General features: G+C 48.5%; 1 protein-coding gene across 2 annotated transcripts in view; it reads right to left on the bottom strand.

Moving 5' to 3' along the window:
• The window catches only part of TTBK2 (tau tubulin kinase 2), a 646,589-nt gene that overhangs the window by 197,965 nt on the left and 424,833 nt on the right, over nt 1-23,791 (bottom strand). For both annotated transcript variants that reach the window (XM_086937102.1, XM_086937100.1), the window contains exon 12: nt 10,094-10,310. In XM_086937102.1, coding sequence (XP_086793228.1) covers nt 10,094-10,310 — 217 coding nt within the window. The remainder of the gene's footprint in view (nt 1-10,093; nt 10,311-23,791) is intronic.

A 23,791-nucleotide genomic window follows, 5' to 3' on the forward strand; every position in this document is an offset into this window, starting at 1 on the left:
GCCATAAGAAGGCGGAAAGGGCAGAAAGGTACCCCTTGAGAGTGCCCAGAGCAGAGCCCTGCTGGGTAAGAGAAAGAAGAAAGAGGAGAACCTCAGAAAGGGGTGCAGAGAGTGGGTCCACAGCCTTTGCTGTGCACCATGCCACATATCTGTTCCACCTGCAAGCGTATACCGACTTATTGGAGGGACGCCTGGCTGCCAGAATGATATCACAGACTTCGGGAGGCAAGTCAAATGGCCTCAACTGCCGCCGCTTAATCTCCAAGCTTGTAGGTGGAGACTGGACAGGTTCGGGTGCAGAACCGTCCCCTGCTGCTGTGACAGAAGGTCCTCCCGAAGAGGCAGATGAATCGGGGGATCGGCTGACATGCTGAGTAGCTCGGGATACCAGTATCTTCGTGCCCAGTCCGGAGCCACAAGGATAACCTGGGCCCGGTCGCGCCTGATCTTCTTCAGCACTCTGGGCAGAAGTGGTATAGGCGGAAAGGCGTACAATAGACCGCAACTCCACTCGTGACGAAAAGCGTCTCCGAGCGAGTGCCGCCTTGGAAATTCCAACGCGCAGAACTGATGACATTGCGCGTTCTCTTCTGTGGCGAATAGATCTAACCAAGGCTCTCCCCCATTGCTGAAAGAGGCCTTGCGCCACATCCGAGTTCAGACGCCATTCGTGATCCATCATGCATCGACGGCTGAGTTCATCCGCCCTGGCATTCAGAGAGCCAGCCAGGTGTTGAACCACCAGGGTCACGCCCTGATGTTCCAGCCACTGCCAGAGGCGCAGAGCCTCCTGGCATAGGGTCCACGACCCCACCCCGCCCTGGTTGTTGCAGTACCACATGGCGGTGGTGTTGTCCGTGAACACCTGCACTACACTCCCCCGCACAGAGGGGAGGAATGCCTTCAGTGCTAGACGAATCGCCCGCAGCTCCAAAAGGTTGATATGGAGCCGGGACTCCGCCGGAGACCAGAGGCCTCTGATCTCCGCCTCTCCCATGTGGCCTCCCCAGCCCTGGAGGGACGCGTCCGTCACAACCACGTGCTCCGGGTGGGGTAGGGAGAGGGATCTGCCACTGGCCCAATCGCGGTCCGTGAGCCACCACTGCAGTTGTCTCGTAGTGCCCTCCGAGATCAAGACATGATCGGACAAGTTGCCCTGATGCTGGGTTCACTGAAACTTCAGGTCCCACTGCAGAGCCTGCATCTGCCACCGGGCGTGATGCACCAGAAGGATGCAGGAGGCCATCAGCCCCAGAAGCCGCAGGGTCAACCTGACCGAGACTCGGGATAAAGGCTGGAAGATTGGAATCAGAGCCTGTATATCCCGAACCCGCTGCTCGGGTGGGTAAACCCGAAACTGCGCCGAGTCGAGAACCGCTCCGATGAAGAGGAGCTTCTGAGAGGGACACAGGTGCGACTTCGGCACGTTGATGGAGAACCCCAGCAAGTGCAGGAGGTCGGCCGTAGTCTGGAGGTGGCTGACGACTGTCTGGGGCGAGCCTGCCTTTAACAACCAGTCGTCGAGGTAGGGGAAGACGTACATCCCTAACCTGCGCAGATGAGCTGCGACCACCACCATCACCTTCATGAACACCCATGGGGCGCTGGTAAGGCCGAAGGGGAGCACGGTAAACTGAAAGTGCTCGTGGCCTACCGTGAACCGCAGGTAATGCTGGTGGCCGGCAGGACGGGGATGTGAAAATAAGCGTCCTGCAAGTCCAACGCTACCAGCCAGTCTCCAGGGTCTAGGGCAGCTAAGACCTGAGCCAAAGTCAGCATCTTGAACTTCTCCTTCCGGAGGAAGCCGTTGACGTTCCGCAGGTTCAAGATAGGGCGTAGGCCCCCTTTGCCCTTCTTGGGTACCAGAAAGTAGTGGGAGTAACAACCACACCCTACTTCTGGCCCAGGAACGCGCTCGATGGCCCCCTTGGCCAAGAGGGCCATGACTTCCTCTTGCAGAAGTTGCAAGTGATCCCCCCACACGCGGTGGAATTGCGGTGGCATGGCTGGAGGGGTCGCCTCGAAGGGGAGGGAGTAGCCCCTTCGGACGATTTGCAGCACCCACTTGTCCGACATGATAGTGCATCAGTGGGAGAGGTGATGGCGAACCCTGCCTCCCACAGGTGTCACATGGGCCTGAAAACTCTGACTAGGAAGGTTTTGAGGCGGGTGCTGCGATGGGAGGTGTGGACTGGCCTCGCCGTTGTCCCCGACCGCCGCCACGGCGGTTTCCACGGCCGCCACCGCGCTGTTGAACATTCTGCGGCGCGTGGCTGGCAGCATGTGTGGGGGCGCCCCGTCCTTGGCCACGAAAGGAGCGAAAGGCACCCGATTGCTGGCGTGTGGTCGAGAGGCCCAAGGACTTGGCCGTAGCCCTTGAGCCCTTAAAACGCTCACGTACATGGTCTGCCTTGTCGCCAAAGAGGCGACGGCCATCAAACGGCCTGTCCAGCAAAGTGGCCTGGACATCGGCTGAAAAGTTGGCGGACCTCAACCAGGCGTGGCGTCAAACCGCCACTGTCGTTGCCATTGCCCTGCCCAGTGAGTCCGTGGTATACAGCCCACACCGGATGGAATATCGCGCTGCATCTCGGCCCTCCACAGGGGCTTGGCTGAGTTTAGCCCGGATCTTCTCCGGACATTGTGGCAGCACGTCCGCAACCGTGTCCCACAGAGTGTGGGTGTAGTGGCCCATGAGACAAGTGGTATTGACAGACCGCAGCCCCAAACTTAGGGACAAGAACACCTTCTTCCCGAATTGTTCATATCTCTTGGATTCCCGATCGGGGGGAGCCGTCGGGAATGCGGTCTGGGAAGTAGAGGCCTGGATAACCAGGCTCTCGGGGGTAGGGTGGGTGGACAAAAAGCAAGGGTCGCCCGGGGCCTGGCGGTAGCGTCTGGCTACGTTCCTATCCACAGGAGGACCTGTGGCGGGCTTGGACCAAGTGCCCACCAGAACGTCACACAAGGCCTCATTGAACGGCAGTAGAGGCTCATTGGAGCTTGCCTGCGGTTTGAGTACCTCAGTGAGGAGGTTAGTCCTCACGGCCGCGACGGGGAGCTCAAGGTTTAAGGCCTTGGCCGCCCTCGTCAACACTACACTATAAGCAGCCCCCTCCTCCGTAGCCAGTGTCTGGCGAAGCGTCAAGACCACTGGCCATCCCAAGCTCGTATGTCCTGTCCTCTTGAGACTGGCACTCCAGTGCCAGAGGGTCCTCAGACCCCTCCCAGTCACCCTCGCCACCCGTCTCCTGTAAAACAGGTTCAACAGACGGGGCGTCCTCATGGAAATAAAAATCTCCAAAGGCCATCGGAAGCGGCGCCAGAGTTGGACCGATGGGAAGACTGGCTCCGGGGGCGACACCCGCGGGGCCAGCGCCGGTGAGGTCGACCGGCGATGACCCGGATCCAGAAGGGGATCCGGTGAGGTCCTGCGGCGCCGGGCCGAGGCACCCGACCGCGCCGGGGCCGAAGCACCTGACCCGCTAGGGCCTCCAGACGGAACCGTCGGGCCCAAAGGCGCTGCGGAACCTGGCTGAGGAGGGAGGGACCTCTTGGCCATGAGGTACCGCTCGATTTCCTGCGGCGTCGCGCCGTGCTCAGGGACCCGAAGGTGTGGGGCAGGCGGCGACGCTTGCGACTCCGTTGGAGCCGCGTGGGTGGGGTCACCCGAACCCCCGGCCGCATCGTGCGAGCGTCGGGGTGGGTCGGAGGAACGATTACACCTCTCCGACCTCTCATGCCTCTTACCTGAGGACTTGGATCCCGACGACCGATGTCCACTCCCGGAGCTGCGATGACTGCGACTCCAACCCCGCGACCAGTCCTTCGACCTCCCGTGGGACAGGGACCGGGACCTGGAACGGCGCGGGCCGACTGCCGGAGCTCGAGCCGCTTGCGAGACCGCTCTCGCCTAGCTTTCGACGTCAGGGCACGACAGTCGGAGCAGGTGCGGTCGTCGTGGTCGAGGCCTAGACACTTCAGGCACCAGCGATGGGGGTCAGTAACCGACATCAGTCGGTCGCACTTCGTGCAGGGTTTGAACCCGGGCATCCCTACCAGCACCGTTGGAGTCGAAGACTCGAAAAGAGAAATGATCAAAAAGATCAAAAAGTTTAGTCAAAAAATGACTAAGGGGTAGCGCTCCGGATCTGCGCTAGCTGGCGCGGAAAAAAGAAGAACTGACGTCAGCGCGCATGGGCGGCGTCTAAGTACTCCGATGACGCCATTCCAGCGCCAACGACGCCGACGACGGACGCGGAGCCGCGGATGACGCCTACCGACGCGCAGGGGTATTGCTACGCAAAAATTTCTGGATCCAGTCTGATGCCTGGGGATATTCTAAGGTAAGGAATCTATCACTAATGTGTCTCTTTCAGATACAAGTCAAATCTAGTTAGAAAGCAATAATGATGTACATGAGGTGGAGATATAAACAATCAGATAAAAAACAGACTTAGACAATAACCTCAAGGTAGGTGACATGTCTTTTTGCTTAGTGTACAGTAGCAGGGTGCAATTAGTCACTTATTTGCAGCTGAGATGTTCCTTAAACAGATCTGCCTCCAACGCTGACCACCCACAGGGACCCATAGCAGTTTCTCAAAGGATGTAAGTAAAGTGGAGAGTGGGTCCTAACAGCAGACTTTCAGAAATCTGCATGGCATTCACAATCTCAAACCTGCGCATCTTCTTCAAACTAAAGTGAATGCCACAAAGTCTCTTGTGAAAGCAGAGCTTGGCCTTATAAAATTTCCTTTCCCAATATGGTGGTTAGTTTATTGGGAATTGCTAAAATACCTTAATCCAAATTGTGGCAAGGGAAAAGGGGGAAGGGGTCCTTCTGGGACCCCTTCCCATTTGAGAATCGGTTACCAGCAGATTAAATCTGATGGTAAACTTCAAATTTTTTGTTACCGGTATTTGGTCGCAAAACATTCCTCCATACCACTGCGATTCGTTATTTGGAAGGGATGCCCTAAACACGTCCCTTCTAAATACTGAATCTCTAAATAGAGATTGGTACATTGGAAAAGCCTTTTTTGGTGTTCCCAAAGGGGTAGATTCTGCACATCGGCCTGTTTACGAAAACAAAAAAGCGGTTCAGTATGTGCTTAGGTACCCAACCATGAAATCACTGACTTGCATTGGTGAAATTGATACCATATGTAGGTAGAAGTGAATATCCTGGACTTGCCATTCGGGAGGATAAGCCTAAAACTGCACTGTGCCCAGGAACAGCTCCGAAGAAAGGGAGCATCTAAGAAGGGGTCAGGGGTGCCTGGGACAAGCCCGCCTTCAACAGGCAGATGTCGAGATATAGGAAGACTGGCACCCCTGATCTCTGAAGAGCAGTTGCAACCATCACCATCACCTTGATTCACATTCGAGGGTGCCGGTAAGGCCCAAGGGCTGCATGATGAAATGAAATTGCTCATGGCCTACCGTGAACCACAGGTAACATCTGTGGGCAGGCAGGACAGGGATGAGGAAGGGTCCAGGGCAGACGCGACTAGAGTGAACATTTTGAATTTCTCCTTTTTCAGGAAGAAAGTAAGGGGGCAAAGGTCTAGGATAGGCCTACGGTCTTTATCCTTTTTGGGCACCAGAAAAAGCGAGAATAGCAATCGCAACCTACTAATCATGCTGGCACCATCTCAATGGCTCCCTTGGCCAAGCGAGCTGCCAGTTCCTGGTGGAGTAAGGAGCTATGGTCCTCCAGCAGCCTGTCGCAAGTATGCGGCATGGGTGGAGGGGTAGTCACGAAGGGGAAAAAGGAGCCCCTTCAGATAATCTTGATAACCCAGCAGTCGAATGTCATTAACCTCCAGTGGTGCAGGTGATGGAGTAACCTGCCTCCCACTGGGTCCCCATGATGGTCGAAGGGCAAGCTTGGAGGCTGCAGCTGCCAGGGAAATAGTGGACTGGCCTGATCTCTGGCTACCTGACCCAGAGTGATCTGTGGGTACCATGTCCTCGGCAACACAGGGGCTGGGAAGCTTGCATGCTGTGGAGGCTGGGTGGGTAGAGATGCAGCTGGAAGCCCTTACAGTGGGCACGAAACGAGCAAAAGGCGAGCTGGGGTTGGAGAAGGGCAATGGAAAGGCATACACACCTGGCCGCAGCTCTGCTGTCTTTGAAGTGCTCAAGCGTGTTGCCTACAAAGATATGGGAGCCATCAAACGGCATGTCCATGAGCGAGGCCTGGACAGCCCCTGAAAATGCAGTGGTTTTCAACCAGACATGGAAGCGAAGGGCCACCGACAAAGAAACTGCTCTGCCTAGTGAGTCAGTCGTATCTAACCCACAGCGTATGGCGAACATAGCTGCGTCCCTCACATCAGCAACAGCTGTGGAGAATATGGCTCGGCCACCTCTGAGACCATAGGCAGCACCTGCGCAACAGAGTCCAAGAGCGAGTGAGAATATCGACCTAAAAGGCATGCTGTGTTCACCGAACGCAGTGCCAGGTTGGTGGAAGAAAACAATCTTTTCTAAAGTATACAGCCTTTTGGATTCTCCGTCGGGTGGAGTGGTAGGGAATGTGCCAAGATTTAGCTTGGAAGTGGAGGCTTGGACCAACAAGCTCTCCGGGGTGGGGTATTAGGTGAGGAAGCTGGGGTGCCCTGGGCCGGGGCAATGTGGCAGGCAATTGGCCTATTCACAGGAACCCCTTTACAGGGTTTAGACAAGGCACGAGCAGGTCAACCATGAGGGCTTCATTAAAGATGAGAAGCGGTTCAGAAGGGGTGACTCAGCTGTAGCACTTCTATCAAGATGTCCGTCTTGAGAGCCATGGAGGGCAGCTGAAGTTCCAGGACCTCAGCCACCTTCTTCACCACCACTGTAAATGAGGCTCCCTCCTACGTAGTCTCGGTAGGAGGAGAGACCAAGCCAGTATCTGGTGAGGTGTTCATTCAAATGGCATCACCCCAAATACTCACACTAGTTTCCCTCATTAGGATTTAGGGGTGGGTATTCAGGGTCCAGTGGCCCTCCCAATCTTCTGCAAGTCCTGGACCATAGGAATAGGGCTCAGGCTCTAGCCAGGATGGAATGCCTCCATAAGGCGTCGGAATCAGCAGAGGACGATATTCATCCAGCTCTGTGTCGGAGTCGGGAATAAGAATGGGGGCGGTGCGGCCGCTGGTGCTGGTAACATAGGCAGTGGGACCAGTGCTGGGGAAGGCTGAGGTGGCTCGACCGGCATCGGTTTGGATCCATCCATAGTTCCAAGCGCCCAACTGGCTCTGAGGGCTAACCCGTAAACGGAAAACCAGTAAGGGCCCCTCCTGACCAAGCAGGGACGAGGGCTCTCCAGCAGAGATGGGCTGCCCAAATGGGAGGTGCATGGCTTCATAAAACTCACATAGTTGGGCGGGTGAAGCTCTGGCTCCAGGAGCTTCAGAGAGGCACAGGCTCAACTGTGGAGCCAGGCCTTGAATGCCTACGTTCCCTTATCTTGTTGGATGACTTTGACGGACGTGACGAAGTCGAAAACCTCTTTGACTCCTTGTTTTTCTTCTTTTTGTGGGGCTTACCCGAACGTCCATATGACCTCCTGTGACCGATTCTGGGACCTTCTGCTCAACCAGGATCAAGACTGTCGTAGCATCGCATGTCGAGTGGCAAGGAGCTTCAGGGACCACTCCCTCAAGGCCTTGGGGTGCATGGAACGACAAGCAACACAAGTCTTAGGATTGTGGTTGTGCTCGAGACACCAGAAGCAGATGAGGTATGGGTCCATCACTGACATTTGTCAGTGACAGGCGCCACAGGACATTAAACCTCATAGACATACCTGGCATATCCAGAGAAAATGTCTTAAAAAATCTTCGACAATCTTGGGGAGGGAGGAGGGGAGAGGGGGGCTGTTAAGAGTTCAACATTGCATTGTTCAACAATGATGACATTGTGGTAGCTGTCTAGGAGTGACCTGGTTATGTATCAATACTGTGTCATTGTTGAATTACTAACATCAATTAAAACTCATATATATATATATATATATATATATATACATATATATATACATATACATATATATATACACACACAAACACATGCTGTTGCCTCGTAAAATTCCCAGCAGCCGCTGACACCAGATGGCTTTTAAAGCAGTTGTTTATTTAGCAGACATAAACAACTCGACGCGTTTCGGGACAAAAGGTCGAAAAAGGTCAGTCAAAAAGTGATGTCAGCGTCCTGGGAGGTGCCTATATATGCCGCGGACGTTGCTTACAGCGAGGATGAGGACACTGATTCCATGCAGAGCTGAACAATGCCACCTAGAGGTGTGTAGGGGTCCTGCTCACAAAAAAAAATCTGGATCCAGTCTGACTCCTCTGGATAATTGTAAGGTAAGGAATCTGTGGCTTCAACTCTCTATCAGATTCAATAATTTTAAAAAAGGTTGGATTTTCAAAAGGCTCTATGTGACCTTCAACCAGGATATGCTTTGTGATTCTAGAGAGAAGTAACCTAGTGTTATCTTTTCACAAGGAGGAAGGCTCTGTGTTAGCTATGGGAGTTTACATCTTTTCATACTGGACTCTTAAAATTTTCGGCTATAAAACAATAACCGGTATATTACTGTGGCGCAGTTCCTACTAATGGGTAGGATCAGCGTAATGTTTGGACAACAAAAACTATGGGCCTGGTGCCAAGACTGATTCCAAACACCCTGCGAGGATATGTTGGCCTACAGACCAGCTAGCTCACAGGGTCACAAGAATGACCCCCTAACCTACCAGGAAGCAAATGGTTTCTGGCACCCACTGAACTTGACAACCTTGACCCCTCAAAGATCCTTTCGCTCAGTCACTCATACTCACTTATTCTCAGAGTAATATACAGAGAATACACAGTGGGACATCATTACATATATTGAACCGTTATTCTTGCATAAAATACATGTGCTGCAATGATTAACAGACAGAAGCAGATAAACGGATTACATGCACCAATAGTGTAAATAGTAGATATAGTTCTACCAAAGTGCTAAAGCAATGTATATATGCAGGCATATAAAACAAAGCAGCAATTAAGCATACTCCTACTATGCAAACCCTACTCTAAGTGTACCCAGTGTGTGTAGGTGTAGAGCCAAGAATCCCCCCCAAGGGATGCTACAACCCCATTACCTGATGGGAGAGAATGAAGGAACCTGTCTTGGTCATGAATTAGACACCCCTCACGAGATGTCAGGCTGCTGCATGGTGAAGTCACAGCATGCAAGGACCCTCGGTGTCAGCTGAAGTGCCTCCTCTACTAATCTATTGGGATGCTCATTATTTATACCAGAAAGCAGCCTTGCGATGTACACATTAGATTAGCGATGTTATGGATATGTACATAGCCCTGTCACCCCGTGAATTAAGTTAGGACAAATTTTGTACATAGTGCATGAAGACGCCTAGTACAATTGTTCAAGGCATCGTGATAATGTTGTGCAAAGCTAGATACGTAAATAAAGTCGTTTTAGAGAAATTAATCCAACATTGTTGCCCATGCAAATGTGTGCAAAAGTTCACAGCTGAAATATTATACTCTAGGACAATGTAAGAAATAAGCTGCCTCGCTACATGGGTCCAACCCGGGAATATAACATCACCACTAATACAACAGCAATAATTACGATGGGAGTCTGCAGCTAGTTTCAGAGTAACCACAAACGCACATATGAGAAAGTAACTCTGGGACATTATTTTATTAATGAATTAAAGACAAACCTTTGCACATATTGACAGTATCTAGCAAGACAGTATGATAAAATGAATTTGTCATGTATAGATGAAGAATTTAAATAAATCGGTGTTAGGTGGTTGTTCGGGAGGCATTTGGCTGAATGGGAACCAAAGCAATTTGGATTTAGAGGAAATAAAAGGTTGACCGCTATCAAGCAGATATGTCACACTTCACAGCTGGATGGAGTAGAGTGGTGGAAGTGAGGAATTCACACCCAATCTGATGTTTACATTATTACCTTTATTATGTGTGACTAGAATTGTTAAAGTGTACTGAACAAGTGTTAAACACTTTTCTGAAAGGGAAGACAATAACAAAAACACTGTACTGTTTGCGAGTTGCCTACCTTACAGATCCCTAGTTTGATCTTGTTTCTGTTGGCATCCATCTCCTCCCAAACATCTCTTTCTTGAGGACGCAGATGACCAGGTGACCCAGGTATCTTCTCCGGAGAGATTCCAATTGGGATGCCATTATCCCCATCACTAAGGTGCTCATCAGGAAATACTTCATCTGTGTTCTCTCGCAATAAGTCTCCAGGGATGGGGGTGGCGTTGGCAATTCTGAATCAAAACAAAGTAGTGAACAGTGAAATACTGCAGAGGGAAACAATTTGGTAAGTTTGTACAAAAGAGCTAGCAACATGAATAACTAGAGATTACTTACTATTTTTTTTAGACCAATGCTAATATACAAACACCTGGTTTACAAAATATTTCAATGTAAGCCCTTAATTATGCAAAAAAATATTATTTGAAGAGTCATTAAATACTAATGTGTTTCCTTGAAAGATGTTTCTATAAATTCACAAATCTGTATCAGTATAATTAAAGGAATTCTGGAGGACTTGTCCATTTGAATAAAATGTGTGACCATTTCGTGGCATTGAACCTGAACGTTAAACTACATTGCAAGAAATATAAAATGAACAGTCTATTCTTTTTTTTTAGAAAGTCAAAAGAGGTTGAAATAAACCTAGTCAAAGGAGTGAGGACCACACAATCAACAAAGATGCCAGTGCTGAAATGTTTTAAAGAAGAAAGAATAATATTTTCTTCTGCATCACTTGCCTAAAACAATTCATGGTATGAGAATTGCAACTCATTTAGTATGGAAGAGAACCAAGCCTGCAAAATGAGCATGAACAACCAGTATAACTGCAACCCAATAAGAAAGTAGCCACAGCCCTCGTGGGCTAACACTGAGTTCTCTATGAAGACTGACACCGAAGGTTCTACGAAGGTGCTCTTGCAGGTTATCACTGGACTCGCTCCAAGATTACTGCATACCATTACATTTGTATTTTTGCCTGTGGAACTCGTTGATGCAGTTGCAATCCACAACAAAAATGCAAAGCAGTTTTTGGGACCCTCCAAGAGCCTCATGTATGTTCGTATATTGAATTATTTCTCCATGGATTTGTTGCATATGGTCCTGGATTATCCAATGCCAGTACCAAATCCCAGATGATATACAGATTTGTTGGGCGCACTATTACCCGGGATGGTATCCTGGTACTGAGCAGACATGAGTTTAGTCACACCTAGGGCCTAGTGGGCCAACTCAAAAGCCAGGTCTTCTGCTTCTTGCTGAATTCAAGAAGTGAGGAGGAAGCTCCTATGTGCGACGGCAGGTCGTTACATGCTTTAAAATGTAAATGTAAATGTAAATGTCAAGGTATTTGTAGAGCGCACTGTCACCAAGCGGTTTCCTGGCGCTATTACTCATACCGCTGTGGAACCCTTCCTGGCTTTCCCTGTGAAGTGTCCACTCCTGGGCACCCCCAGGGTGAAGCCAGGCATCCTAGCGCTGTTGGGGCCAGTGTGGAGGTTAAGCAAGCTATTGCCCAGAGTTGCAGCGTGGGGCCCATGATTAGAATAGGCACCAAGGCGAGAAATGTCAGGTCCGAGGAAATTGAGCCCAAGACCCGCCGAGGCGGGAATTGAACCCTGGTCCCGGGCCAGAACTCTGCATCAGGGTCTGCCACTCCAACCATTATGCCACACTCCTCCACTTTAAGAGTGATGCAAGAAAAGGCTTGACTGCCGGATCTGGATTTCCATATGCGTAGGATTTGTGCAGGTTGGAGTCCAAATGAGCAGAGGTCCTGGGAAGGTTTTTGAAAGCAGATGCGATATTTGAGGTATGCCGGGACAGTGTTAGCTATGTAGTGCCTTGAAAGTGTAAATGAGGAGTTTGAATTGTGCTCGTTTGCTAATGGTGAGACAGTGGAGATCATTCAGGTGTGGAATGATGCAACTGCAGCGTGGGAGAATGAGAGTGGTTCTGGCCACAGAGTTCTGGATGGTCTGCAGCTTTCCGCAGTTTTTTGTTGATCCTGGCACGGAGTGTTTTCCCATAGTCCACCTTGCATGTGACATGAGAGTGCATGACGGTTTTCCGGGTGCTGACTGGTACCGATTTGAAAATCTTCCTCAGCATCTTCAGGGTGTGGAAGCATGAGGCGAGGACAGCACTGACTTAGGCAGTCATGTTGAGTTTACCGTCGATGATGATAATGGGGTTATTACCAAAGGTGCTGGGGGTTGTTCCTAGCTCTATTAGGCAACAGGTGGAGTCATATAGTGATGTGCTCTTCCTGAAGATCACGATTTTAGTCTGGACAACTCCAAAAAAAATCAGAAGCAAACACATATCTGACGAGTGCATTGGAGATAACTTGCACCGCTAAAATTTGGGACAAAAACCTGCCATTTTCAGCATTCAAAATAGCACTAAATAAGGCCGCAAAATTTCACTCTTTGATTATGGACAAAGCCATTTTTTCTCACCGTTCACATTCTTGGATCCTGATCAATAGCTACAGATTTTTAACCCCAGCGGCTTATCTGGATGCAACATACTCAATCTTTATTAAAAAAAAGCTGATGGCATTGAGGTTCGGTAAATTTCCAACATTGACAGACGAGCCTGCCTGGAAACATACAGAATCCGTCTCCTGCCGCCTCTGTGGGTATGCAAAAGAAGATCTTATTCATACAATATGTATCTGTAAACCGTTGAGAATGGAGCGAAGGCGCTTTTTAAGGAACATATTCCTAGCAAGGAAACTACGTACTTGTAGGACTGCTGTAATTGGTTGTCTGGACGCCACGTCACCACAATCAAATTGCAAGACTGTAAAGTTCATGAGGACTTTCGAAAAACTTGTGAACGCAATGTAAATACTAAGTTTTTGTTTTATTTCTTTAATATTTTCAATTATTTGTTCAAATATAATTATTAGGTTTTAAATAGAAGACCAAACTCAATGATCAAAATTTTAATTTAAGTTGAAATGATAATGGAAATGTGTTGTATTTGTTCTTATTCAATGATCACATTTTAATTATGCTTAAGACCGATAAGAAAATTTTGTTAAGGTTTTAATTAACTGAACAATAAAAAAATAAACATAGTCTGGACAGTGTTCAGCTATAGACAGTTGGTCTTCATCCACTGGAAGATTTTAGTCATGCAGGCACTGAACTTGATCCAGGTAATGGGCGTCTAGTCCGTGAGGTAGAGAATGAGTTGCATGTCGCTGGCATAAGAAAGGGTGTTGATATTGGGAGAGAAGATGATGCTGGCTAGAGGGATCATGTATGCGTTGAAAAGGGTGGGGCTCATGGAGGATATTTAGAGAACTTCACAGATGAAGTCATTGGGGCCCGGCTACTAAATGGATTCTATCAGTCAGGAAGGAGTAGATCCATCAGACTGTGTGTCTTTAGATTACAATGATGTGTAGGCACTGGAAAAGGATAGGGAGGTATACAGAGTCAAATGCTGCAGAGATATCCACAAGGACAACAAATGCAGTGACTCCTCTGTCCAGAGCCATGTGGAAATAATCTGTGGCAGCAATGAAGGCAGCTTCTGTGCTATGGTTTGGTCCGAAACCAGACTAAGTGGTTTTGAGGAGTTGGTAGTCGTTGAGGTATTCGGTGAGGTGTCTGTGGATGAGTTTTTCTAAGCATGGAGATCAGTCTGTAGTTAGCAAGCATTGATGGGTCTGCATGCATATGTTTTCTTCAGCCATGGAAGGATGCAGAAGAGGTTGAGGCATTCAGAATGGGTGTGAGCATGGCGCTGATGAGTTGCAGTCCTCTGAAGTAGGCGTGGTAGGGGCATTGTTCCGATGGGGCCTGAGTGGATGGACTTCATGGTGGCAAAAGGTTTCTTCTGGGGTGTGAAGGGCCATGCGGTTAGCATTGGTTCTTTGGATACGATTGGGAGGCGTTTGGCAAGGTCTGTGGGGTCCGGGTTGGAGCTGAAGTTGCTGTAAATGGTGGTGAGTCTTTTGTTGAAGAATTGAAAGAGATTGTTGCAGAGGTCCTGTGAGGGGTAATTGAGTTGGAGGCAGCCAATAGTGAGATAAAAACTTTCAAAATGGCAAAGATTTCTTTGCTTCAGATGGTGATGGCATATATGTGTCTGCTAGATCGGTGAGTCTTAGGGCGGATAAGAATGTGCTTCTGTCTGCATTGTTTTGGCTCAGTCTCCATTTGTGCTCCAGTTATTTTAGTGGAGTTGTATCAGTCTGAATTCCTTGATTTACCAATGGGCTAGGTGACTTAAGGTATTGCTGTTTTTAGGGGGGCCAGGGAGTCCGTACAGGTGATCCAATTGTTGACATTCTTGATGGCTTTGGGGAGGCTGTTGCTGTGTTTGAGTCAGTGGGTGTTCACCTCGGCGTTCCAGTATGGTCAGTGATGCGCTTCCAGTTTCGTCGGGCTGGTCTATCGGTAGTGCGTATGCGTTGGACCAGAACAGGGCTGCTGAACTTGACAAGGACATGGTCTGTCCAGGGGACCGGTGTGGACTTGTCAACTTGGATGTTCTCGAAGATGGTGATAATAGGGTCCAGGAAGTATCAGGCGATGTGGCTGGTCCCTTTACTTGTTGGATGAGGCCCAGGCTTTTAAGGTCTTCAATGTGTGCTCTTGAGTTGGAATCAGGGTGATCTTCCAGGTGGAAGCAGGTCCCTTAGTATGATGTAATTGCTAGAATTGAAGGTGAGTGGCTCGACAAAGTACATGATGGTGCCGGCTAAGTTCATGCTTAGTCCTGGAGGTCTGTAGATGAGAGTACTGCTCAGGGTGAATTTGGCTGTGACGTGGAGCTTGAAAGTCAGGTATTCCATGTTGAAGGATGATGTGTCTGTGGATTTGGGACAACTGATGGCATTCTTGTGGATGATGGTGATTCCGCCTCAAGTCTTGTGAAGTCTGCCTTGCCTGGCAATCTTGTAGCCAGGGAATGGCTGTGGCCATGTCAGGTGCCGATGAGGGGCTCAGCCAGGACTCTATGAGGGAAAAGTAGGTCAGGGTCATTGTTGTACAGCAGGTCTAGGAACTCTGTGGTATGTCTGATGAGTGAGGAGCATGCATTTCAGTGTAGTGTTGTGTGAGTGGTGGAAGGGCTTTGCGAGAGAGTGGGGTGCTGTGTGCTGTCAGCGTTGGGAATACATGCATGAAAACTTGCAGGAGGCGCAGGAGAATGCTCCCTCTGTGTTGTGTTGTGTGGTAATGCAGTAGCATGTGGAACATCGCTCAGGTTTGAGGGCACGGAGGGTCACACCATGATAGTGACAGGAGGGCTGAGGACCAGGGTTCCTAGCACAGGACAAGGTCTAGGTACGGATGGCCACAGATGAGCTTGCCTTTGGCGCACCTGCTGAACATGTCCATTCTGTAGCAGCTATTAAGTATGTCCTTAGAGGGGAGCAGAGTGATGGTCACTTCCTGTGCATATCGATGATGGAAATGAGCCCTCTTGCTTGGCTTCTTCTTTTAAAGATGTCTTCACATTGAATGCCAGACCCTAGCTTTAACAATTTTCACCCTAGCACATCATTTTGTTTACTCTGTAGGTTCTAAGAGGGGCCATAAAAATAACTAATCTGTTTGTGCCTTTACATTACTGAATATTTGGAAGACACTGAAGCTGCCAGGCTTTGGTGCACAACTCAAAGCGTCCTAAGCATTCAGTGTCTGGAGGTTTTGACTAGAGGGTACTGCCCTGTTCAAAACAGGGCTGGACAACGACTCCACAAGACGAATGTAAGAAAATCCATGCTCCTCATCCTAGAGCCAAATTTGTGTGACTTTTTGGCTCATTCTTGTTCAATGACAGAGTCACGTCTGAAGAGGAGCCTCATACCTCAAGTATCTCTTTTGGTAAACTCCAACCATTCTGCCTTCTGTGTAGGCGGTTGGAACTGGAATGGTAACACCAACAGCGATTCTCAGCTCTTGTTGTCATCCCTAGCTCCACAGAGCTGCTATTATCTAGGCTCAGTGAGGCTGCCTGTCGTATCTTCATTGCCTTCTTATTGGCTACCAGTGTAATCTCCTCACCCAAAACGACTTTTTGGAATGATTTTTTGAACAGCCATATGTTCCTATAGGGCCCTTATGTAGAGGCACCTGATCGACCTCCTCTTCCGACTCCAACCAGCCTCATGCTTTAGCACCAGGATGGTTGAGGACCATGACCACTGAAAACTTAAATTCACCCAATTAGGGCATCTGAATGCTAGATCTAGTTTTCAAAAAGGTCTGTGGAGAATGCATTTAGCACAGGAATGAAGGCCAAAGTAATGAGAGATCACATTATACTTTTAGGCACCAGACTATTGAGCAATTCTTAAGACGTCTAGCCAAGGGATTTTTTAACTTTCTGGCTGAAAAAGGAATCCCACAAATAAGAAATGCAGGGTGTCATTAGACTCCAGGCAATCTGGCCAAGACCGATGGGCATCAACCTCAGAAAAATGGAATCCAAAAAGCTTAAATTCTTCAAAGCACATGCCTTTTGGCACAAGCAAGCATATAAAATGTTAGGAAGCTGTAAAAGTACAACTGAAGTATAAGAACAATCTGTGAGAACTATGCAAGCTGTTTACATTTCTACTTTACTGCTGTGGAAAGACAACTCTGATGTCAGAGTAACCTGGCAGGCATGTAGACTGGTGGTATTCAGGCTGGGTCATGCAAGCACCCAGGCATCAACATTTCTATACTACATTTCATTGTGCAAAGTACTCATGTCCCCTTTCAAGATAAAATAAATTTTCCAAAAGTGTGGGTGAAGTGAGTTTGAACATAGGACTATGAATATGTAAGAATAAAATAAACAATATTACCATGGCTACAAAAAATACTTTTAAATTACACTTGAGTTCCCTTGCGCTGCACTCCAGAGATCCAGATTTTATGGCACAACCTACCATCAAGCTAGGAAAAAGAGACTGCTGTTAAAAACACTTATATTTCATATTTAGAGTTATAAAAAAGCTAAGGCCCAGTATTTTCAGTGGGTATAGGAAAAAGTGGCACTGTACTTCCTCAAATGATTTTCCTGTATTGGAAAGCTTGTCTATTGATACTAACCCTCTCCCAAGTACATCAGGCAAGAACGGCTCCTTAATCTCAATTCGAAACTAACTGTCACTCTTTCATGAAATCAGTGTGTCCCATACGGTGTGCTCCCTTCCAAGCACAAAACATAGCATTCAATAGTAAGTGGCTGCAGACTAGCCGTCTCTTATCATTTGTCTACAAGGTTCTGATCCCTCCTATGCTGCCCGACAATGGGTTTTCTAACTTTACAAAACATGGTTTTTTCTAGGGTATCATGCATGTTGTAACAGGCTTGCCCTATTTGGAAGTATAACCCGTATGTCTCAAAGTACAGAAGTCTATGCCCTCGACATTCCATGGAGGCGTGAAGTTTGTAATTTCTTTAATCTGGGCCTCTTCTCTACTCATACTAACAGCTTCACCATTGTGGATAATTCTGTTAGCATTTTCCTAGGGATTTTGAGGGGCAACATCACAAAGACATAATTAAGACAGGTTGCTATGTTAATTTCCACTACTCTGGCCCTTCCCCAGAGCGATAAGTAAAGAATAGACTCCTTTTCGGATCAAAATAGTGAAATGAATTAAATGAAATGAAAGCGGGATTTATATAGCGCATGGCTGCCCGGAAGCGTCCCAGTGACCACCTTCTTTAATGTAGACCTTGGATGGATGCGCTACTCAATGCTCCTTGTTGGTAACTTTAACACGCATGATATTAACACCAAACTAGCCCCCTCTAAGCAACTCCATTTCAGTTAGTTTGGGAGGTTTGTCTCATAAATCAGTGCGATGTCTGGCCTGGTACTATGAAGTAACTATGGTATTTTGTTTTTATTTTATGTATTGGGTAAGCCCATTGACATTGAGTAAGATAAGCACTAAGTCCCTTGAGATATGCCTGGTGGGGAAGCAGGGGCTGCTGAGTTTATCCAAGTATAGTTAGTAGGGCTGTGCAGCCCTGATGGAGCACCCCCCCCCCAAAGAAATAGTAGTGGTATGCCTGGTATGGGGTTTTGTAAAAAGCAAAACCTTGGCTCCCCCTTTCGGGAAGGTCCCCACCAAGGTGCCCGATCACTCAACTTGGCTAATGTTGCAGTGAAACTATGGGAGCTGTTTAGACATTTGGGGGGCTATGAGGTGTGATTTAAGGAAATATGAGAGGAGGTTAGGGTAATATGGGTAGAACCAGGGGACACTGCCCTTACCCCAGTGTGGTGGCCTGCTGCTATGAAGTGACAAACACACAGTGAAATCTTGTGAGCTTGTGACGTCAGATCTATTCCTTCTAAAACTAGTTAAGTATGTGTCCATAAAATGAACCACAGAGTTTCTCTCCATGCTAACACCTCTGGAATATAGAATGTAAGAGATGCCCACCAAGCTCTTAAACGTCCAGTTAGAGAAGATGAGGAAGAACACATCTCAAGCACACCAGTGTCCTTCTCAGATCGGATTGTGTGGCCTATCTGAAATTCCAATGGTAGGCTAAAGTTCAGATTTGTGAACTCAGTTACAAAGCGGAGTATAAAGGCCATAATGTATTATTTTTCTAAGGACTCTGGAATCCCTATGAACATAAAATTATCATGTCTATTTATGGCATCTAAATTCATAATCTCTATCTGCATATACCAGTAGTATTGCTGCCAATAGGTCGTGGTTGTCAGTGTATTCGCTACTCTTGCAAGCAGTTTCTCCATCTTTGATAGTGGAGTGTTAAAGGATGTGACAGCAGCTCCCATCAGGGTGACCACTATCGGCATATTAGAGGTATTTTCCACTGCTGAGAACACCAGTGTTTGCAGGGCTGCCAGTTCTTTGAAGATGGTTTCCTAGGCCAAGTCAAGGAACATGCCAGCACAGGATTTAGTTGCCAAAATGTTTGGGTTTAAAGAGTTTCCTAAAGAGAGAGAGAACTGCACACCTCTGAAGTTTAGGGGGTAGGTGATTCCATAACAGCAGGGGCCAGATAAAAGAAGGCTTTACATCCTGTATGGAATTTCCTAAAGCAGGGTGTAATAGGAGGAAGATTTTTCACCAGAATGTAAGGACCTACCTGGCTGGTGGGGATCCACTTATCAGTTAAATAATAGGATCCTTTGCCCTTTAAGGCTTTGCATACTATGCAGCAAATTTTAAACTTAATTGTGTGGCGAATGGGGAGCCAGTGAAGTTGTTGCATATTGTGGCATATTCTGGACTAGCTGGGTAGCTGACTAGCTGGGTAGCTGTGTTCTGTACCACCTGAAGTTTATTCAGTAATGATACATTAGCTGCAACCAAAAGAGCATTACAATAGAACACGCCTCCAAGAAGCCGGTATCCAAGAGAAGGCCCTCGACTGGACCACATCCTTCCTCTCCGACAGATCCCAGAGCGTCCGCCTCCCACCTTTCCGATCCGAAGCCACCGACATCATCTGTGGCGTCCCCCAGGGGTCCTCCCTCAGCCAGACGCTGTTCAACATCTACATGGCCCCCCTTGCACTAGTGGCCCGCCACCACAACCTTAACATCATCTCGTACGCTGACGACACTCAGCTCATCTTCTCCCTCACCAAGGACCAACGCACCGCCAGAACCAACATCCATGACGGAATGAAGGCCATCGCCGACTGGATGAGGAGCAGCTGTCTGAAACTAAACTCTGACAAGAAGGAGGTCCTCATCCTCAGACCCAACCCCTCAGCCTGGGACGAGTCCTGCTGGCCAACCACTCTGGGGACAGTACCGATACCCACCGACCATGCACGCAATCTTGGATTCATCCTCGACTCCTCCCTCTCCATGTCTAAACAGGTCAACGCCGTCTCCTCCTCCTGCTACAACACCCTCCGCATGCTCCGCAGGATCTACAAGTGGATCCCAACAGAAACAAGAAGAACGGTGACAGAGGCCCTCGTCAGCAGCAGGCTGGACTATGGCAACGCACTCTACGCCGGAATCCCAGCCAAACACCTATGACGACTACAGCGCATCCAAAATGCCTCCGCCCGACTGATCAACAACGTCCCCCACCGCAGCCACATCACCCCCACCTCAGAAACCTACACTGGCTCCCCGTCGACAAGAGGATCACCTTCAAACTTCTCACCCAGGCACACAAAGCACTCCACAACGCCGGACCAGCCTACCTGAACAGCAGACTCAGCTTGCACACCCTCGCCGCCAGCTCCGCTCCGTCAGCCCCGCCCTCACCGCCGTCCCCCGCATCCAACGAACAACCTCAGGTGGCAGATCCTTCTCCTACCTCGCCATCAAGCCTGGAACACCCTCCCTACCCACCTACGGCAGACCGAAGACCTACTCGCCTTCAGAAGACTCCTCAAGACCTGGCTCTTCGAACAGTAGCAAAGCTTCCACCCCCCTCCCCTCCCCCTCAGCGCCTTGAGACCCTCACGGGTAAATAGCGCGCTCTACAAATAGATTGATTGATTGATTGATAGTCCAGGCGACTGATGGCCAGTGCCAGGGTTTTGCGCACAGACGATGGAAGGAGGGGGAATACTGTATGCAAGAGACGCATCACATGAAAGCAGGTGCCAGCGGTAGCACATACCTGATCCTTCATGGAAAGGGCCGGATCCAGACGCACACCCAGATTTATTTTACTCTCTTAGGGATAGGGGCTTTGCCCAAGTCAGCAGGCCACCACTCTGCAGACCAAAGTCTATTAGCATTGCCAAAGAGAATAATCTTTGTCTTTCCAGCCTTCAGCTGGAGAAAGTTTTCCGTCATCCAAGAGGAGATTGCTTTCATGCCATCCGAGAAACGAAATCTAGTGGACAGAGTGCTATTATTAAAAGATATGACAAGTTGGGTATCGTCTGCATAAGAAATGGGGGTGAAACCAAATTCTCTGATAATCTTGGTAAGGGGGGCCACATATATGTTAAACAAGGTAAGGATAAAACAGGAGTCCTGAGGCACTCCCTTGGTGAGTTCAATTATACAGGATCGAAAGGTCCTAGGTTAATGACCTGCGTGCGGTGTGCTAGAAAGCTAGTGAACCATTGTAGAGCTTGCCCACAGATTCTTATCTCCTCCAATCTTTGAAGCAGTGTATGGCGTGACACTGTATCGAAAGCTGCAGATAAGTCTAGTAACAAATCCTGGATGTTATCAAGAGAGTATCTGATATGATCTGTTACCGCAATCAGTGATGATTCCTAGAAGTTGGTTTCTTCAGTCTGCTATAGGAATGCATTCCTTTAGCAGACTGAAGTAACCAACTTCTAGGAACTCAGATGCCAGATTGCAAGGTTCAATTGTTTGGGACCTGGGTGTCTGAGCTGACTGTGATGCTGCTAAGTGGAAAAGGTTCGTGTACTACTGCATGTACAAGCAGTTTGATTCCCTTAGTCACTATTCAGGAGTATGTTCCTTTCTTTCTACATTTAAACAAGGCGGTCCATGCATACATCTCTATATGCTTATACTTAACTGCATTTGCAGTATATCTTCAAAACAGGCAACTCTCTTTGCTGTTTAAGATACCAGTCATTAAAGCCTTCGTAGTTGGTAATACCTCCAAAGAAACCCCTTGCACCTGTGTCGAACGTTAATGTAGTCGTCATATGACTCATGGGGTTTTCCCCAGGAAAACAATGCATTCCTATAGCAGACTGAAGTAACCAACTTTTAGGAACTCAGATGCCAGATTGCAAGGTTCAATTGTTTGGGACCTGGGTGTCTGAGCTGACTTTGATCCTGAGTGAGAAGATCTGGCCTGAGCAGCAGCTTTGCGTGAGGACTGACTGACAATCCTAGGAGCACTGAATATAAGGGATGGCTCGCCCAGGTTGGTGTCACTGGGCTGAGGGCCATGAACACCTACCTTATCCTCCTCACCACATAGGGAATGAAGGGCAGAGGCAAAAAAGTGTAGCCAATGATCCCAGACCAGTTCATCCAGACTGTAAAATCAATTGACTGTGGGTGCGAGTACCTGGAGGTGAAGTTTATGTATTTTGTGTTTTCATCAGGGGCAAACAGGTCTATTTTTGGAGTCCCCCACTGTTGGAAGAAATTGTGAAGGACTTGTGGGTGGAATTGCCACTTGTGGGCTTCTTGATGTGTCCTGTTGAGCAGGTACGCAAAGTTGTTCGCCACTCCCACCAATGCTCTGCCAAATGTTTAATGTTGCGGGTTGCCCAGTGTCAAATCTGCTGAGCTATCGCAGAGAGCTAGAGGGGAGTGGCTGATGCCCTGATTTAGGATGCAGACATGGCTGTCATTTTGTCTGTCGTTATTAGTACTGTTTTCCCCTTCAGAAGTGTGAGGAATACCTTCAGGGCTAGCCAGATAGCTTGAAGCTTCAGGTAGTTTTTGCGGCATCCCTGGTGTTGAAGGATCCAAGTGACTTGGACAGTCATCTCATGGAGGTGAGCTTACCACCCCAGGTGAGACGGGTCAGTGGTGATGGTCATCTGTCCAGCAACAGGTTGTGTCTGTTTCACCAAAGCAGAGAGTGCTGAGCCCTGGTCATTACCAGCACTAGATCATGCCAGTGCTCTTCCGCATGTATCCGCTGCCTTGAGAGGCATTCTTGTTGAGGGTGTTCGTGTAACCTGGGGTATGGTGCAATGTAATGGGACGGTGTGTCTAGAAAAAGGCAGCAGCATTAAGACTGAGCTGAAGAAGGGTCGAACCCGCTGCGGCTAAAAATGTGGGATTTTGTTTTGCATAGATGGTGAATGCTAGGCTGTGAAATAGAGACACTGCTATTTGAGTGTATGCTCTGCAACGTTGTTTGCTGCTTATCTTGATCAGTCATCTAAATATGAGAAAACATGTATGGCATATCTGTTCAGGTGTGCTGCAACTGAAGCTAGGCACTTTGTAAACACTTGTGGAGCTGTAGTAGCTCCGATGGGTAAGACTGTGAGCTGTTAGTGCTGTCCACTTACCATGAAACAAAGATATTGGCTATGTGTTGGGTGCACATCTTTCAGATCCAGCACTGATATGAAGTCCCCTTAGTGTAGCAGCGGGAAGATGTCTTGTAGAGTGACCATGTGAAAGTGTTCAGAGAGAATAAACCTCTTCCACAGCCAGTCATTCTTCTGGGGATCAAAAAGTACTGGGAGTACACCCTACATTGCGTTGAAGTACAGATACTGGTGGATTGTGATGTTGAGATGGGGTGTGTGGAATTCAAGGTAGTACCATTTACACATAAAGCAGAGACCCCCATTTTCTGTGTTTTCCCACTGAGCTAGTTAGTGCCTCAGGCGGACCCCGGCTGGTACAACGTGGTTGGAGGAGGGGGGGGGGGGGGGGTGTGCGAGTCTTTGATCTTCAATTGAGACGCGCCCCTTGGGGAGCCACCTCCGCCGTTTCCACACTGATTTTCCCTATTGTCCCCCCTAAGTTGCTGGGGTCTTCAAAGGTCTGCTTTGACCAGGGCACCTTGGTTTTACCCCTTCGCTGCTTTACTGACCGCAGAAAGAAAATTTGTGAATGTAGGGCACCCATTCTTTTGTTGCGGTCAGTGTACTTACTGATTTTCTTCAAGCATCTGGGTGACTAGGAAGCCAAACAGATCTCCCCCTTCAAAAGGGACATTCAAGAGGTGCTGTTGCATCTCAAGCCTGAACCCTGACACTCTAAGGCGGGTATACCTGTGGAGGAGGATGCAGGTATTAATACACCTTGTGGCCTTATCCTCTGTGT

Source organism: Lissotriton vulgaris, chromosome 9, assembly GCF_964263255.1.
Source record: "Lissotriton vulgaris chromosome 9, aLisVul1.2, whole genome shotgun sequence".
In the NCBI taxonomy this organism is placed as follows: Eukaryota; Metazoa; Chordata; class Amphibia; order Caudata; family Salamandridae; genus Lissotriton; species Lissotriton vulgaris.